Genomic DNA, 14,429 nt, shown 5'->3' with positions numbered 1-14,429 from the left:
GAAAAACGCTGTAACTTTTCGAATTTTAACCCGATTTCAAAAATTAAACCCAATTTGTCTTCAGAATTACAACCCTGAAAACATAAAAATTCATTTTGAGATGAACATTGATTTGGCATATTATTTTAGATGATAAAACCTTGTTTTCTTCTTTTCAGCAAGCCTCGCCTAAGTTTTTTTTAAGAATTAGTTTATTCAGAGAATTTGTCATTAAAACTTTTGTCTTTTCGATCGCAGAAAAAAAACGAATCTCCACGGCAACCCCATTCACTCAAAAAAATAAAACATTTATTCCTATAATACTGTTTCCATGACAATTTATACAATTTCCTCGCGAGGGAAATAACTTTTAACTGAGTAGGGCTTGAAGTGAGCGTGATATCTCGGAAACTCATGCCAGTCGACAAGCAAATGTTCAAGTTAAATGTCAAGTTAACATGTTCAAGTTAAAATTCCGATGCAATATTCAAATTTCCATAGCAACGTGTTTTTTTGCGGAACAGGGAACCGGGGACGTCTTATTAGACGAATTATTGTTTGTAAACAATAATGCGAAAAAAATCAGAAACCCACACAGAAAGCGGTTAAATTGGCACTAATATTGGCACGCTAAAAGAAAATGCTAAAATTGGCAAACATTTTGGCACACAGATTTGGCGTGCTAAAAATGTATTTAGATTTTTTAAAGCTTTGTTCATTATTAAACTTTTTATTTTCGATCACAAATTCACAAAATAAAATCTCCATGGCAACCCCATTACAATATTCCCTCATAAAAAATAAAACATTTTATTCCTATAATACTGTTTCCATGACAATATACAATTTCCACAAAAATCCAATCCCCATGACAACTCACTACTATGCACAATTTTTATCACCATATTCCATCCCCACCAATGGCACCTCCTGCTCCCCCCCACCCCCCACGAGGTGCACCTTTTTGGCCTCATTATAAAGGACCACGCCCATAAACAGCACGACCAACCCCACGGAACTTGTCAGCGTCAATTGTTTATTGTATAAATATAAAGATAGCAATATTAGAAGGGCGCGCTTCGTCGTGTTGGCAACGCTGCAAAATAATCACCACAATTAATCACCAAAAAATAATCCCAATTAAAAATAATCACCTATGAGTCACCGGGGAGATATAATCCATCAGCACGTACGCAGTTATGGATTGAAAATGGAAAAACACCCCGTTCAGCACAAACCATGGAAACAGGTGAAAGTCCAAATTTTCGACTAGAATCCACGCCGTGGGGATTTGTATTATCATAGAAGCGAGGGAGGTGTAAAATTGGAGTTGGGCGGGGGTGCAGCGCCCCGATTGACCCGCTGAACCGCCGCTTATGAGTAATTTACTATACACGTTCTGCAAGCACTCGGTGAAGTTTGCGCCCATGGCGGCGAGGAAGCCCGTGAGGTTAAACTCTATTTCGTAGAATGAGCACAAAGCGAGGCCGGACATGACGGGGACGAGGCTAAGGCCGACCAAGAGGGAGGTCTTTTCACCTAATAGTAAATAGGAGATCATGACGGTGAAGAGGGGGGCGGAGGATTTGATTGTTTCCGTGAATGAGGGGGGGATCCATCGGAGGGAGATTAGGCCGAGGAGGACCGTGAGGAAGCTGTGGGTTGGTTTTAATTGGTTTAATTGGTGATTATACCGATTAAAAATTACTAATTAAAAACAACGATTAACCCACCGCATGGTCCCCACGAGGAGCATGTGCCTCCTGAATTTCGAGGGTCTCACGTTTCCATGGAGACCAGTCGTCGACGAGCTGGTGGTCATCCCGAGGGGATAGTGCATCTGGACGTAGCCGCACGTGAGGGTCATCAGCATTTGGGTCGTCCCTTTATTAATAATTACCGATTAAATAATAGCAATTAAATAATTACCAATTAATAAAAAAATCACCTAGCAACGTGGGGTCGCCCCCCTTTTCCGAGAGGATGTACTTGTTTAAAAACAGGGTCAGGGCGGAGAATGCGTACCATAAAAGTAGAAATATCAGGGGGCGTGTCGTCGTGGGGGGCATTTTTTATTTTATTTTAAAAAACTCGGTTCACATGGTGATTAAAAAAACTGGTGATGTGTAATTCCCACGGTGGAAATTTAAATCCACGGGGTGATGAGACACCATGGAGACAAAGACAAAAAAACGTATGAAATCCGTAACCATGGCAACAATCTTTTTAATTTAATCACTAAATTGCCCAACATATCTAATCTAATCAAAAACCAATTAAATAATTACTCAACTCTTTTTCCATGACAACGGTGGTCACCCCCCCGGACTCGCCACTCTCCACTCGTCACCGTCACAGAGAAATCGCAGTTAGTTTGAGTGCCCACCAAATTTACTGCGATTTAAAAATGTCCATTTTCCAGCAGTACCAAAGCCAATCCGCCAATTTATTTTATCCGCAAATATCCGAGGATTATTACTATGACGACTATTATTATTACTCTCGAGGTCAGGAAATCCCTCCACCCATCACTTATGCAGAGTTAAAAAGAGAGGTTTTAGAAGAGTCCAGTATCCATGGCAACTCCAGCGGGGGGGAGAGTGGGAGTGGCGGGGGGAGCATTTACGATAATAATAATGGTGGGGGTGGGGGTGCGGATCCGGTGGGGGTGGTCCAGGAGGACGTTCAGCAGTTGAGGTATTTTTTTTTTAAATAAAAAATAATAAAAAATTAATGTTGCCATGGGACAAGTTCAAGGATAAGCGCTTATCTTTTATTTCTGATAACGTAGAATAATCGAGCTGCGTCCGAACAATTACAATCGAAATCATACGACAACAGGATTCAATGTTCGAGATATACTCGATTTACCTGATAATAAGTTGTCATGGCAACAGCATAATTTTGATAATAATCGGCATGGCAACGGATGGGGTATGTTTTATTATTTTAATTTTAAATAAAATAAAATTCTTAGGTGCGTTTTATTTTAATTTTAAGACGGGGAAATTCTACAAGACGAGTTGCCATTGGATTTTAATAGGTAATTTTTTTATTAATTTTTTTAAATCACCATGACAACCAAATTATAAAATCCATAGGTTAACCCCCCCACACCACGACCCCACTTCTACCCCCACCACCCCCCATCACCACCTCTACCCCCAGCATATAATCCTAAAAGATGATTATTTACCCCGTACGGCGAACCACACCCCCTCTTCTTCTTCATCCCTATCGTCACATCACCTTCCACGACAGGATTCAAATTCCTCCACGAATTCGACATGTTCAAAGAAAAAGTCGCCAAGGAAACGGAGGATTTTATTCACCAAAAGTCAAATTCACTCGTTGGAATCCAGGTTTAGGACGCAGCGGTATTTGAGCGCGGCGGAGAGAGAGGCACTCGCCATGGAGGTTAAATTAAGCCCCACGCAGGTCAAAATTTGGTTCCAGAATCATCGGTATAAAACTAAACAGGGGTGATTTTATTGAGATTAAAGGGAATAAATTTGTTTTCGAGAATGAGTTGTGCTGATTTTGGCGTGTGCCAATTTCTGTGCCAAAATTTGTGCCAATTTTAGCACGCTAATTTCGCATATGCTAATCGTGTGTCAATTTCATGCCAATTTTCATGCCAATTTTCAGCACGCCAATTTTTATGCCAATTCCACCCAAATAATTCCACCCACACTTCCCACTCCCATAAAAAAGCACAAAAAATTTATTACCCCAAATCCAACCTCTCGCTGAAATTCTCGCTCAAATGCGACTCTAACAACGACAAATTAACATCAGATAAATTAGGCAACGAAATATTGCTAAAATCTAACATGGGTTTATCATCATAATAATCGTAATATTCTTGTTTAATCGGCTGTTGCTGCTGCTGTTGCTGTGGTGACGACGACGACTGATGGTAATACTGTTGCTGAGGGTAGGCAAAATTTGGAGGTATATTTGGTAAAGCAGGGATTAAAAGGGGGGACAACAAAGGGGGAGGAGCTGGAGGGGGAGGAGTTTGGACTGAAAAAACATATGGATTTATTTATCTCATTTCAAGCAAAAACCACACCCACTTTCACCCAAAAAAGCGAAAAAAAAACAAAAAAAAGCGTGAAAATAAAATAAAACTCACACTTATTAACCGCTCCAGCACCCAATAAATGATTTTCAATCCTTTGTGAATTATTAACCCAACGTTTTCTTTTAGTCTGTTGCTGCAAACCGTCCGAGAGGTCTGGATTTTTAAACAAAACCACACCCACACAAAAAAAATTAGCAAATAATAATTTAAATAAAAAAAGGTTAATTATTGTTACGCCCCCTCAAACTAAAATCATCGCATTCAGACAACGTTGCCTTGGGAACGTTGTGATCCGTGTATAAAGCATACTGCTCTACGGATTCTATGGCTAGGATGGAGTCTAAATCCTCCAGGATCTGCTGGGATTCCGTGATTTCTGGGGGGTTAGTAGTTACACCCACTTTTTTAGGGGATTTTGAAAATAGGGACTTGAAAAAATTTTTATTTTTAACGGGAGTCGTGGATTTCTTAGGAGGCAAATTCGGCGGTGGAGAGGTTAATGGAGGGGCCGTAGGTGATTTTGGAGGGCGTGGCGGTGGATTAGGAGGAGCTTCCAGATCATCAGACGTGTCCATTGGCTGATCAGTTTTATCCAAATATTCAACAGCCAATTGCTGTTCTTGCTGTAGGTCTAGCCCCTCCCCTCCACCCAACCCACCGCCAATCGCCAACTGCCTAACTAATTCCAAATCTAAATCGTACACGCCCTCTGTCTCATCCTGGCCGCTGATTGGCTCTTGCAGAACGTCCCCCAACAAACCATAGTCTTCCGAGTCTATCGCCTCTTCTAAATTAACCTTTCGACGTTTACCCAAATTATTGTGGGGCCAGAAGTGTATACCTGAAGCGATCGGGGTGAACTCAAACATTCGCGGGAGGGAGGTGGTGTCCTTGGAGGGGCAGCGCAGTTGGATATAGGTGGAGGTCGTGGGGGTGGTTATCTAGAATTTTAGAAAAATTTGGTCAAGGAGAGGTTAATATGAGAGTTGTAAGTGATTTTTAAGTGATTAACCTCCAAATCCCGATACGCCGGTGTTCTAAAAGTGATGGCGTACTGCTTGTGAACATCCGAGGGTTGGAAGTCCGCAAAGGCTTCCCACAAAGTGGTGTGGGGGGCGGTGGGGGTCGTCTCGTAAAATCGGATTTCGATGTCGTCTAAGGATACGATTTATTTAGTTATTGGTAGCGAAGAGGTTAATTTAGGACCCACCTTTGGACACCTTATCACACAGCATGATGATCTCCTTGTTTCCCAGGACGGGCGAGGTGCACTCGGACAGCTTCATTATCGTGAGGTCGTTTATCGCCTCTGCAGAAATTATAGTTTAGTATTATTCACGGTAATTAATAAAATAGCATACTTTTATCGTAGATCGCCTCGGAAACGACGGGTTTGAGGGGAATTTTAAACTGGCCCCGCTCCGGCCCTTCGAGGAACACTTGGAAACAGAGCCGGAGGGCGTTGAGGTCGATGGAGCCCGGTTGCGTTTTGTGGGTGAAGCCGGCTGTGGGGGATTATTAATTGTAAATTAGTTGTAAATTGAGGAAATTCCACCTAAAAAAAAGAGTAATTAACTAACTCCTGAAGGGATCCACCCTGATCTCCTCCCTGACCCTGAGACTCTCCTCGATGTCCTTTTTCTTCACGCACTGGATCCCCAAATTAGAGAACTCCGTGATCATTTCTCCACTCTCTGAAGTTGAGAGCTCCATCGTGCACACGCCTTTTTTGCAGCCCTCCTTTCCCACGAGGTTGTGGGGGTGGGGGCGGTGGGGGGGCTCCACTGTCACGCAGGAGACCACCACCACGCCTTTGGTGAGGGGTGGGTGAAGGTGGGGAGAATTTTGAGTGGTGGGGGGGAGCACCTGAAGAGAGAAGAGAGAGAAGGTGGATAATTGTTGTGGAAACTAAAAACCAAGAAAAATATTAGTAACCTCACCTGAATCCTTGGGAAGGTCTTCTTCTCATGGGTGCTCGTCGCACCAGGCAGCGACCCCGCGGACCGCCCTTCGCACTCGTAACGGAATCGGAGGGCTTTGGCGGCGGGTTCCTCGAGGATTTTTACGATGGGGAGGTGCAGTTGTTGACCGTGGTGGGTCATGGTTGTAATATAATAGCACCAAAATAATTACACAATTTGTGTGTGTGGAGCGAGGAATTGCGTCACCACGGAGACTGCCTAACTTACTACTACCGTGTATTACGACTCTCTCCTCTGTGGTGAGTTTTTTTTTGGAGATTCCCAGAGAGCCAGCAGATGAGCTGTACACTACTCGTATTATATAAGGAAGTGCTGTATTTCCCAAGGATTTCAGCGATAGCAGGTTTGTGCGGGTTTTTTGTGAACATGTGTGTGCTCTGCTTTTTCTTAGGTGAGAATAACGAAGAATTTTACCATATCCAAACAATTAAATATATATTTCATGCACTCCTTACTCACAAAAATTACAATAAAAATAGAAAAAACTCAATAAATAAACAGATTGGACAACCCCTCGTCGTTGGCGTAGGCGAAGGGGTACAAGGACGTCCCGGCTGCGGAGGAGGAAGTGGAGTTTGGTTGGGGATGGTTCTCTAGGTTCTCGTCGAGCTCTTCGAGTTCCAGGAATTTGGAGAGGGAGAGGTCTATGAAATACATTTATTTAGCGTTTTTTTCTAATAAATAATAAACTACGTGACAATTACCAAACTGATCGGACGTGGCGGAACTCGTCGTCGCGATCTCACTATTACTACTCCCCACCGCCTCCAACTCCATCTCCCTCCCCTCCGGACAGAGATACACCCCAATCTCCCCACCCTCGGATTTCAGGTGCATCTGCAGGCCCTGGAAATCACACACAAAATAAATCACCCCCTTTCCCACAACCCACTAAATCGTGTCCATACCTCCTCCTTCGGGGGCACGGTCAAGCTCGTGCTCGGCGGTGCCTTGATAAGCAACAACGTCATCTCCTTATACTGCGGGATCGACCGGATATCCGCATGGGTCAAGTACCCCCATCGCTTATCATCCGAAAAGGACTTTAAATTGTTCTCCAGGGTCAACAACCAATTATCGAGTTTGTCCTCGTGCTGTTCGAGGACAGAGATGGACTCCTGGAGCCGGCGGAGTTCGGAGGCTCGGGTGGAGGGGTGCGTAGTGGGAGTAGATAATTTGTCGCTATGGAAACCAGTCGTTAATTTAGTGAAAAATGGTGAATAAATTAGTGTAAATACCTCCACTGAATGTTATTTTTGCTCTTTTTCGTGAGTACACCAATCCCCTCGAGGACGTTGGTGATGTCGTAGATTCTCCTTTTCTGGACCTGCAGGGACTTTGCGGCAGAGTTTAGGTCGAGGCTTCCGCCGCCCTCGGGGATTAGAGTCACGAAGCGTTTTGTCAGTGCGGAGAGGGAGGAGTCGATCCGGGTTTTTTTGCTGGAATTAGTGGTGGAGGAGGGATGGGAGTCGAGGTCGAGTTTCCGCTTGGCGTCGGGTTTCTTTGGGGTGCGGCGCAGGATTCCTTGGCCTACGGGGAGAATTAAGGTTATTAATTCTGGTGGTGGTGGTGGTGGTAATCAGTGGCCGCGGATGGTGTGGGGACATTGTAGGATAGGCAGGGGTTTGTATAACAGGGACACCGAATACCCCTGGGGACATTGTTCCGCGGCCACTGATGGTAATTACTGTAGTCATACCAACTGGGGTCCTGGAGTTGACCTCCCTTTCTTCTTGCTGTTTCCCTGCGGAGGACCCTTTGGCGGATCCCAATAACAACAGAGCCTCGCCTGCTTCGAAGAACTCCACCGTCGTTTTCGTCGGGGTGGTGAAGGTGTGGGGGAGCAGGTCGGTGGTTAGTGGGGTGGTGGAAGGGGGTGGAGGGTCAGAGGGGTAAATCTGCTTCGGGATTATCGGCTGTTTCAAGCGGGGCATGGTTGTTTTTTTATTTGGAAATTGAGAGAGAAAAGTCAGTGAATGAAATGTAGAAGGGTGGATTTGTGGATGGTTGTGGTGATGGAAGAGAGAGAAGAAGGATGAATGGTGGTGGTGGTGTGTTGGAGGGAAAAGTTTAGAGACAGAGGAAGGTTCACAGTAGTTCAAACACACGGCTGAAGGGATGAGGACCACTTTTTTGGGTCAAATCAACAAATCGGATCATCTCACTCTTCCTCTCAGCCCCTTTGAAAAATCACCACTTTGGTCCTACTTTCGGGTAGATTTCCACCGCAAAATTCAATTTTTCCATAGTTTTTTCACATTAACTTTCTCCACTTTGAATAGTAATTAAAAATGGATCCCCCCACTACGACCCCACCGCCATCCCCCCCCACACACGACGATCCTACCACCCCCTCTTCTATGGTAACCACCTCGCTGACCCCCTCCGAACAGGACGACCTCACAATCAAACAGACCCAGGAAATTGAACTCGAAGTAAATTTACTCATTTCTCATTATAAACTTATTTCCATGCCAACAATAAATCACTTAATAAATTCCTTAGATAACAACCACCACGCCCCTCATCACCCCCCACCCACTCCCCCTGGGTCCGACCCTCCTCCCGCTCTACACCTCCGACCCGATTTACACCTCCAAAGTGCACACGATCTGCAAGACCTTCACGAAAATCAGGAGGACCCGGCCGGACGGGAACTGCTTCTACAGGGCCGTGCTTTTTAGGCTGTTTGAGGTGGGCTGCGAGGGGGAGGAGTTCCACAAGAAATTGGAGGACAAGTGGAAGTCGTGGAAGGGGGTCTTGGTGGAAGCGGGGTATACCCAGTTCACCGTGGAGGATTTCTATGACCACTTTGGGGAGGTAGGTTTGGTTGGTTTTATATTGGGGGTGTTCACGTCATTGAGTTAGAGGTGGGTCACAGTGGAAATATTCGTTGGGAAGCGTCGTGAACACCCCCATTGTTAAACTTATTTATCGAAAATATTAGGGGTGTTCACGCCGAGATTTTAGTGCAAAAACCCATCGAAAAACTACCCTACAAACCGACGTGAACACCCCCATTACTCACAATCCCACCATTTTTCTCTCCCCACATTTTAAAACTATATTAGGGGTGTTCACGCCTAAATTTCCCCACAAAAACCCCACCTCACCACCCAACGTGAACACCCCCATTACTCAAATTTTCTAACATCTTCTCTCTCCCTAGTCCCTCTCCACCCTCACCACCTCAACCCCACCACTGGACCTCCCCTCTCTCTACTTCACCTCCCCCGCGACGTGCGACTACCTCACGGTCTTCCTCCGCATCCTCACCGCTGCCGAACTCACTCGGAACTCTTCCTTTTACTCCAATTTCCTCACCACGGCCCCCACGATGGAGGAATTCACCAAACTCGAAGTGGAACCCATGGGGAAGGAGGCGGACCATTTACAAATCTCCGCACTGGCTGCGGTGTTAGGAGTGGGGATCAAAATCATCTACATGGACAGGGGGGAGGATAGTGAGGAGCTCGTGGAGCACCTGTTTCCAGAGGGGGAGGGGGAATATCCTATTGTTTTGCTTTATAGGCCGGGGCACTATGATTTGATTTATTAACCTTTTCTAGTGGGTAATATTTCAAAATTTTGGTATGAAAATGATGGTTAATATTAACCTCTCGAGATGGTAAAGTGATTGTAATACAAAATTTTGTTTAATAAATTTTTCTCATAATATAAAAAAATACACAGTCAAAAACAGGTTAATTAACCCCTCCCTCTCGTTATTATTTTTTCAATTTTTCTCACTTTATTAACCTCTCTCCCCATAAAAACCATAAAAAAACTCACACCCTCTCCTCCCCCGCCTCCCCCGAAGTGACATTAACATAAGAATGTTCTGGAAACAAGTCCATCTGGATGTACTCCATGTCCTCCTCGATCAGCTCGGACAGAAACGCGGTCAGGTTAGAAAAACTCGGCCGCGCCGAAGGGTCATCGTTCCAACAGTAAAACATTATGTTGTATAACTCTCGCTTGCAGTGGGGCGGTTTTTCCAGGCGGTGGCCAGAGCGGAGGGAGGAGATCACCGCCTATTAATTAGCATATTTAGTATTTTAGTCTAAAATACTATAAATTTAGCCTAAAATAGTAAAATTTTGTATTTATAGTCTAAAAAACCTACAGTGCAGACTCCATATAGCCCGAGTCAGGGACATAGTCAATCAATAAGTCAGAGCCCGCTTCTAAATTCTTTTCCGAACTGACCGACATAATATCATCATCTTCCGTGTTGTGGATGGTTAAAAGTTTGTTAGATAGTTTCTATTATTTGGTACCAAATTCTTGAATTAGTTACAAATCATGTGCCTTGACCACCATGACCAGTGGCTTCTTTAACATCCTGAAGTTCTAAGCTGTATGTATGTGCTATTCAGCCTCCTAATCAAATTTCAGCTCGATATAACGATTTTTAAAAATCAGTATGGGTCACCCCATACTGATTGCACTCTGTTCACTTTGGTCTGGTTGCACTTTGTTCACTTTTAACTTCATATTCTTTAATTAGCAGTCATTAAGTATCATTGTGCCGGATTTCATGTTTTTAAAACAATTTCTAAAAATCGGTATGGGTCACCCCATAGGGTCACTCATGATGAAAATTTTTCCAACCTGAAGTTATTTTTTTCTATTAGGAGCCATTAGCAACCTCTGTACCAAATTTCAGCTCTCTACAACAATTTTGAAATTTTGGTGCATAAGACCCCACCCACTCCGATGACCCCCACCGGTCAACAACTGGACCGATTTCGCCCATCTTCGAACTCGTTTCCTAACTTTGTCCAATATGCATATGGTAAAAATTTCAAGTCAATCGGTTCAGCCGTTTTGGCTCTATCGTGCCGGACAGACAGACGGACGGACATGACGGTTCCATAAGCCCTGACTCGGGCTAAAAAGCCTATAAAAAAACCCCTCACCGCCGGAGCCATCCCAGGATACGGCGTAGACCCCAACGTGACAATCTCCCACATCAGCACCCCAAAGCTCCAAACGTCCGATTTGCTCGTAAAAACCGAGTCAAACAGACTCTCCGGGGCCATCCACCTAATGGGCAACCGGCCATCCCCACTTTTCCTCTCATAGACCTCCCCCTCGACCCCCGCGACGTCGCGCGCAAACCCGAAATCCGCGATTTTACACGTTATCCCGTCTTCGTGTAATAGAATGTTGCGCGCCGCTAAATCCCGATGGATAATTCCTTTAGTCGAGAGATAGTCCATCCCCTTGGAGATTTGGAGGGAGTAAGAGGTTAATGTTGAAGAGGTTAATGTGGTGGAGGGCGGGTGGATGTTGTTGTAAGGGGTGGAGTTTGCGGAACGGGAGGAGCGGAGATAGGATTGGAGTTTTCCGAGGGGGATGTACTCCAGGAGGAGTAGTGGGGGGGCTGTAAATAAAATTAAGGTTAGTTTTGTGTATATTGGTCATTAAGAGGTTAATTAACCATCTCCGCTGGTGCAGCAGCCCACGAGCCGTAAAACGTTAGGATGGGAGGGCTCTAATGATTTTAATACGGCTAATTCGGATAATAAATCGTCCTTGTCCCCCGGGGAGGCCGTGGTTTTTAACGTTTTCACCGCTATTATTTGAATTGTGTCCTCCGGGGTGGTCAGGCTTGCCTTCCAGACTTGGCCGAAGCAGCCTTCCTGTTTTTAAAATTAGGAACAGGGGGGAGTTAATAAAAATTTAAGTCCCCATGGATAAATAAAAAATAAGACCCACCCCCAGGATGGACTGAATTTTGACCCGATGCCGTTGGACCTCCCACTGGTCCCCCGCAGGAGATTTCGGACAATCTTCATACCGGTTGGATAAGGCCCTTATCTGCGTCGTAGTCGTGTCGCCATGGTGATTGGACGATTTGGTCAAAACTATAGCACTTTTCTTGTTCCGGTAGCGAAAGGTTAAAAAGAGGAGGAGCGAAAATACTATGACTATCACGCAGCCAATGGAAATGTAGAGGAGGAGGGGCTTGGAAGTAGGGGGAGGGGCCTCCGTCGTTGTTGGTATAGTCGTTGTGGGCGTAGTAACAACAGCGAGGGGCGTGGTCACGAGCTCCGCCCCTTTTTTAGTAACCACACCCACCGCCGGAGATAATCTTTTGGTATCCCCAAACTCGACCCTGACCTCCATTTTACTCACGACATTGGAGCCATGGAGATGGGCGGTCAGTTGTAAAAACCCCACTTTTGGATACGTCCCATTATGACCCACCCAATAAATCCCCCCGTCGTCCACGCCCACTTTGAACAGGGTGGAAACGTCGCCATGGAAACTGGGCTCCAATCCGTAGGTTACGTTCGGGGATAAGTGGGAGGATTCCGGGGAGAGCTTGATTTGGGTTATTTTCGTCCCTGGGGGAGTGGTCGTGGGGGTCGCCAGGTGGAAGGTCCGGGGGGAGGAGAGGGTGAGGGGGAGGAGGAGTTGTTGTTGGGGGGTGGTTACTGTGGAAATGGAGATATATTTTAGGTGAAATTGCGGATTTTCTTAAAAATAATAAATTCCATACCTTTGAGGTTAATTAGAAAAAAGATGAGTATCCATGGGAACATTTTTTATTTTACAAAATTTGTGTATATAAAATTAATATTTAATTATCTCCATGGCGATTAATCACAGGTGGATTTTAATTTTGAACATCCGCATAAAACATGCGTCACTATGGTTACTTCAGAAAGTTAAGAAAAGACGTCCACAATCTTGTGTGTGTGGTGGGCATGCCTCAGGGCGTCTCTCTAATCCTAAGACGTGCATAGGTTGCCATGGTTACCATGGGGTTTTTTTATTAAAGCTTTTATTTTCATGATTTTGCATACGCATATGTTTCCATGGAAATCCATTTCGATAATTGCCATGGCAACGTAATTTTAAAATAATGGCATAATTTCCATGGTATCCCCAAAAAATACCCCCCAAAAAACTACCAAAAATACTATGACTACCACCAAAACTAGTCATATACTCGCTCACCCACTTTTTCTCCCAACCAACTAACTCTCTACTCACTTCTCTTCACTGCTAAAAAATTCTAGTCCACCGGCTGACTCTCCTCTTCATCCTCTCACTTCTTCACTTCATTCACTATTTTACTACTGACCTACATCTTCATCCCCCCTTTGGAAATCGCCTCCCCACAAAATGGACATTGACACCTACACCCCCCTCAACCCCCACTCAACCCCCCTCTCATACCCCCTCCTCCTCCCCCTGACCCCAGTGGAATCCACTTATTCCCTCCCCACTTGGCGCACCTGGTTCACCACCCACTGGACTTACTCCATCCTCATCTCCGTTATCTACGTCGTGCTTATCTTCACGATCCAAATTCTGATGAAGAATCGGCGTCCCTTTGAATTAAGGAAGTTTTTAACCGTTTGGAACTTTGCTTTGGCCCTTTTTTCCCTCGGGGGGACCTTAAGGACCTGGCCCGAGATGGGGTTTATCCTGTGGGGGGAGGGGGGCGGGGGGTGGTGGGGGAGCTGCTGTTCCAGGTGAGTCAATTATTATTAGGTGTGGTGACTAGTTAATTAATTAGAGTAAAACCATAGAAACCACCACAACGTGGGTGCGGCTTTTTGGGGGCTGCTCTTCACCTTGTCCAAAGCCGTTGAATTGGGGGACACCGTGTTTATTGTTTTAAGGAAGCAGCCACTTATCTTTCTTCATTGGTGAGTTTCGAAATTTTTAAACGTTCCCGCCTGTAACCACGTGACCTTATAACACCACGTGACTCCGCAGGTACCACCACATCACGGTGCTGACCTACACGTGGTACACGTACCCCACCTACGACGCCACCTCCAGATGGTTCATGGTCATGAACTACCCCGTCCACGCCCTCATGTACTCTTATTATGGACTCAAAGTAATTAATTTCCATGACAACTATTTATTTATATTTTTTAAAAATATTTCCATGGCAACGAAATATTTTTATAAAACATTTCCATGGCAACTAAATAATTAAAAATATATTTCCATGACAACCAATTAACCTAATAAATCCCTATAGTCGCTCCGCCTGCTCCGCATCCCCCGTCCGATCTCCATGCTGATCACGCTCTTACAGCTCTCGCAAATGGTCCTCGGCGTCGTCGTCAACTGCTACGCCGTGTGGGTGCTGAAGTTTACCGACCGGGATTGCGTGGTTAAGGAGGAGCACTTGACCCTGGCGCTGGTCATGTATGCGAGTTATTTCGCACTGTTTGCCAAGTTTTTCTGGGGGGCCTATGGCAAGAGGAGGAGTGCTGGGGGGAGGAGTCAAAAGGAGGTTAAATTAAGTAAATCAGAGTGAGTTATTTATTGGTGTTTTAGAGGTTAATCGTTATTGTAATAATAAAGAAATTGCTATTGTTTCCATGGAAATTTGTGTGTAAAAA

The 14,429-nt window shown here is 45.0% G+C and overlaps 7 protein-coding genes across 8 annotated transcripts; 3 read left to right on the top strand and 4 right to left on the bottom strand.

The window, feature by feature from the left end:
- Positions 1-689: 689 nt before the first annotated feature.
- Positions 690-2,140, bottom strand: LOC110843128 (solute carrier family 35 member E2A). The gene is made up of 4 exons (XM_022089060.2): positions 1,928-2,140; positions 1,713-1,863; positions 1,134-1,634; positions 690-1,075 (listed from the first exon to the last, which is right to left on the bottom strand). Exons 1-4 carry the CDS (start codon positions 2,046-2,048, stop codon positions 862-864), a joined length of 987 nt encoding a protein of 328 aa, XP_021944752.1. The 5' UTR covers positions 2,049-2,140; the 3' UTR covers positions 690-861.
- Positions 2,141-2,290: 150 nt separating this feature from the next.
- LOC110843129 (homeobox protein Nkx-2.2a) lies at positions 2,291-3,507 on the top strand. The gene is made up of 4 exons (XM_022089061.2): positions 2,291-2,676; positions 2,771-2,913; positions 2,980-3,022; positions 3,081-3,507. The coding sequence occupies exons 1-4, from the start codon at positions 2,387-2,389 to the stop codon at positions 3,463-3,465; spliced, it is 861 nt and encodes a 286-aa protein (XP_021944753.1). The 5' UTR covers positions 2,291-2,386; the 3' UTR covers positions 3,466-3,507.
- Positions 3,508-3,685: 178 nt separating this feature from the next.
- On the bottom strand, positions 3,686-6,328 carry LOC110843127 (embryonic polarity protein dorsal). Of its 2 annotated transcripts, XM_022089059.2 has the most exons (8): positions 6,007-6,309; positions 5,647-5,932; positions 5,428-5,571; positions 5,277-5,375; positions 5,079-5,221; positions 4,908-5,007; positions 4,118-4,219; positions 3,686-4,005 (listed from the first exon to the last, which is right to left on the bottom strand). In XM_022089059.2, the coding sequence occupies exons 1-8, from the start codon at positions 6,166-6,168 to the stop codon at positions 3,707-3,709; spliced, it is 1,335 nt and encodes a 444-aa protein (XP_021944751.1). In that variant the 5' UTR covers positions 6,169-6,309; the 3' UTR covers positions 3,686-3,706. The 2 variants fall into 2 exon arrangements, with proteins under 2 accessions (XP_021944751.1, XP_035703295.1); XM_035847402.1 differs by lacking the exon at positions 3,686-4,005 and having other exon boundaries at positions 4,168-5,007; positions 6,007-6,328.
- Positions 6,329-6,466: 138 nt separating this feature from the next.
- Positions 6,467-8,127, bottom strand: LOC110843070 (transcription factor E2F6). The gene is made up of 5 exons (XM_022088983.2): positions 7,748-8,127; positions 7,287-7,578; positions 6,957-7,230; positions 6,753-6,894; positions 6,467-6,692 (listed from the first exon to the last, which is right to left on the bottom strand). Exons 1-5 carry the CDS (start codon positions 7,980-7,982, stop codon positions 6,535-6,537), a joined length of 1,101 nt encoding a protein of 366 aa, XP_021944675.1. The 5' UTR covers positions 7,983-8,127; the 3' UTR covers positions 6,467-6,534.
- LOC110843071 (ubiquitin thioesterase otubain-like) lies at positions 8,126-9,736 on the top strand. Its single transcript, XM_022088985.2, has 4 exons — positions 8,126-8,262; positions 8,331-8,483; positions 8,554-8,868; positions 9,218-9,736. Exons 2-4 carry the CDS (start codon positions 8,340-8,342, stop codon positions 9,605-9,607), a joined length of 849 nt encoding a protein of 282 aa, XP_021944677.1. The 5' UTR covers positions 8,126-8,262; positions 8,331-8,339; the 3' UTR covers positions 9,608-9,736.
- Positions 9,686-12,996, bottom strand: LOC110843069 (tyrosine kinase receptor Cad96Ca). Its single transcript, XM_022088982.2, has 5 exons — positions 12,560-12,996; positions 11,773-12,494; positions 11,495-11,696; positions 10,971-11,437; positions 9,686-10,082 (listed from the first exon to the last, which is right to left on the bottom strand). The coding sequence occupies exons 1-5, from the start codon at positions 12,600-12,602 to the stop codon at positions 9,837-9,839; spliced, it is 1,680 nt and encodes a 559-aa protein (XP_021944674.1). The 5' UTR covers positions 12,603-12,996; the 3' UTR covers positions 9,686-9,836.
- Positions 12,997-13,057: 61 nt separating this feature from the next.
- Positions 13,058-14,415, top strand: LOC110844515 (elongation of very long chain fatty acids protein 6). The gene is made up of 4 exons (XM_022090733.2): positions 13,058-13,541; positions 13,599-13,718; positions 13,789-13,915; positions 14,063-14,415. Exons 1-4 carry the CDS (start codon positions 13,189-13,191, stop codon positions 14,342-14,344), a joined length of 882 nt encoding a protein of 293 aa, XP_021946425.1. The 5' UTR covers positions 13,058-13,188; the 3' UTR covers positions 14,345-14,415.
- The last annotated feature ends 14 nt before the right edge of the window (positions 14,416-14,429 follow it).

Source organism: Folsomia candida, unplaced genomic scaffold, assembly GCF_002217175.1.
Source record: "Folsomia candida strain VU population unplaced genomic scaffold, ASM221717v1 Fcan01_Sc002, whole genome shotgun sequence".
Classification (NCBI taxonomy): domain Eukaryota; kingdom Metazoa; phylum Arthropoda; class Collembola; order Entomobryomorpha; family Isotomidae; genus Folsomia; species Folsomia candida.
The sequence above is the reverse complement of the archived record's forward strand: the minus strand, read 5'-3'. Positions and strand labels throughout refer to the sequence as shown.

Excerpts from the sequence above, each read along its gene's own strand:
- LOC110843127 (XM_035847402.1), bottom strand. The coding sequence starts at position 6,168 with ATGACCCACCACGGTCAACAACTGCACCTCCCCATCGTAAAAATCCTC. Across the intron at positions 5,933-6,006 it reads AGACCTTCCCAAGGATTCAG|GTGCTCCCCCCCACCACTCA; the intron begins GTGAGGTTACTA and ends TTCTCTCTTCAG. Across the intron at positions 5,008-5,078 it reads CGGCGTATCGGGATTTGGAG|ATAACCACCCCCACGACCTC; the intron begins GTTAATCACTTA and ends CTAAAATTCTAG.
- LOC110844515 (XM_022090733.2), top strand. The coding sequence starts at position 13,189 with ATGGACATTGACACCTACACCCCCCTCAACCCCCACTCAACCCCCCTC. Across the intron at positions 13,542-13,598 it reads TGGGGGAGCTGCTGTTCCAG|AAACCACCACAACGTGGGTG; the intron begins GTGAGTCAATTA and ends GTAAAACCATAG. Across the intron at positions 13,916-14,062 it reads ACTCTTATTATGGACTCAAA|TCGCTCCGCCTGCTCCGCAT; the intron begins GTAATTAATTTC and ends AAATCCCTATAG.
- LOC110843129 (XM_022089061.2), top strand. The coding sequence starts at position 2,387 with ATGTCCATTTTCCAGCAGTACCAAAGCCAATCCGCCAATTTATTTTAT. Across the intron at positions 2,677-2,770 it reads GAGGACGTTCAGCAGTTGAG|AATAATCGAGCTGCGTCCGA; the intron begins GTATTTTTTTTT and ends CTGATAACGTAG. Across the intron at positions 2,914-2,979 it reads TCGGCATGGCAACGGATGGG|ACGGGGAAATTCTACAAGAC; the intron begins GTATGTTTTATT and ends TTTAATTTTAAG.
- LOC110843069 (XM_022088982.2), bottom strand. The coding sequence starts at position 12,602 with ATGTTCCCATGGATACTCATCTTTTTTCTAATTAACCTCAAAG. Across the intron at positions 12,495-12,559 it reads TTTTCTAATTAACCTCAAAG|TAACCACCCCCCAACAACAA; the intron begins GTATGGAATTTA and ends CCATTTCCACAG. Across the intron at positions 11,438-11,494 it reads CTGCTGCACCAGCGGAGATG|CCCCCCCACTACTCCTCCTG; the intron begins GTTAATTAACCT and ends TTTTATTTACAG.
- LOC110843128 (XM_022089060.2), bottom strand. The coding sequence starts at position 2,048 with ATGCCCCCCACGACGACACGCCCCCTGATATTTCTACTTTTATGGTAC. Across the intron at positions 1,864-1,927 it reads GGGCGACCCCACGTTGCTAG|GGACGACCCAAATGCTGATG; the intron begins GTGATTTTTTTA and ends TTATTAATAAAG. Across the intron at positions 1,076-1,133 it reads ATCTCCCCGGTGACTCATAG|CGTTGCCAACACGACGAAGC; the intron begins GTGATTATTTTT and ends ATTATTTTGCAG.
- LOC110843070 (XM_022088983.2), bottom strand. The coding sequence starts at position 7,982 with ATGCCCCGCTTGAAACAGCCGATAATCCCGAAGCAGATTTACCCCTCT. Across the intron at positions 7,579-7,747 it reads CAACTCCAGGACCCCAGTTG|GCCAAGGAATCCTGCGCCGC; the intron begins GTATGACTACAG and ends TTCTCCCCGTAG. Across the intron at positions 6,895-6,956 it reads CCGTGCCCCCGAAGGAGGAG|GGCCTGCAGATGCACCTGAA; the intron begins GTATGGACACGA and ends TGTGATTTCCAG.
- LOC110843071 (XM_022088985.2), top strand. The coding sequence starts at position 8,340 with ATGGATCCCCCCACTACGACCCCACCGCCATCCCCCCCCACACACGAC. Across the intron at positions 8,484-8,553 it reads CCCAGGAAATTGAACTCGAA|ATAACAACCACCACGCCCCT; the intron begins GTAAATTTACTC and ends TAAATTCCTTAG. Across the intron at positions 8,869-9,217 it reads TCTATGACCACTTTGGGGAG|TCCCTCTCCACCCTCACCAC; the intron begins GTAGGTTTGGTT and ends CTCTCTCCCTAG.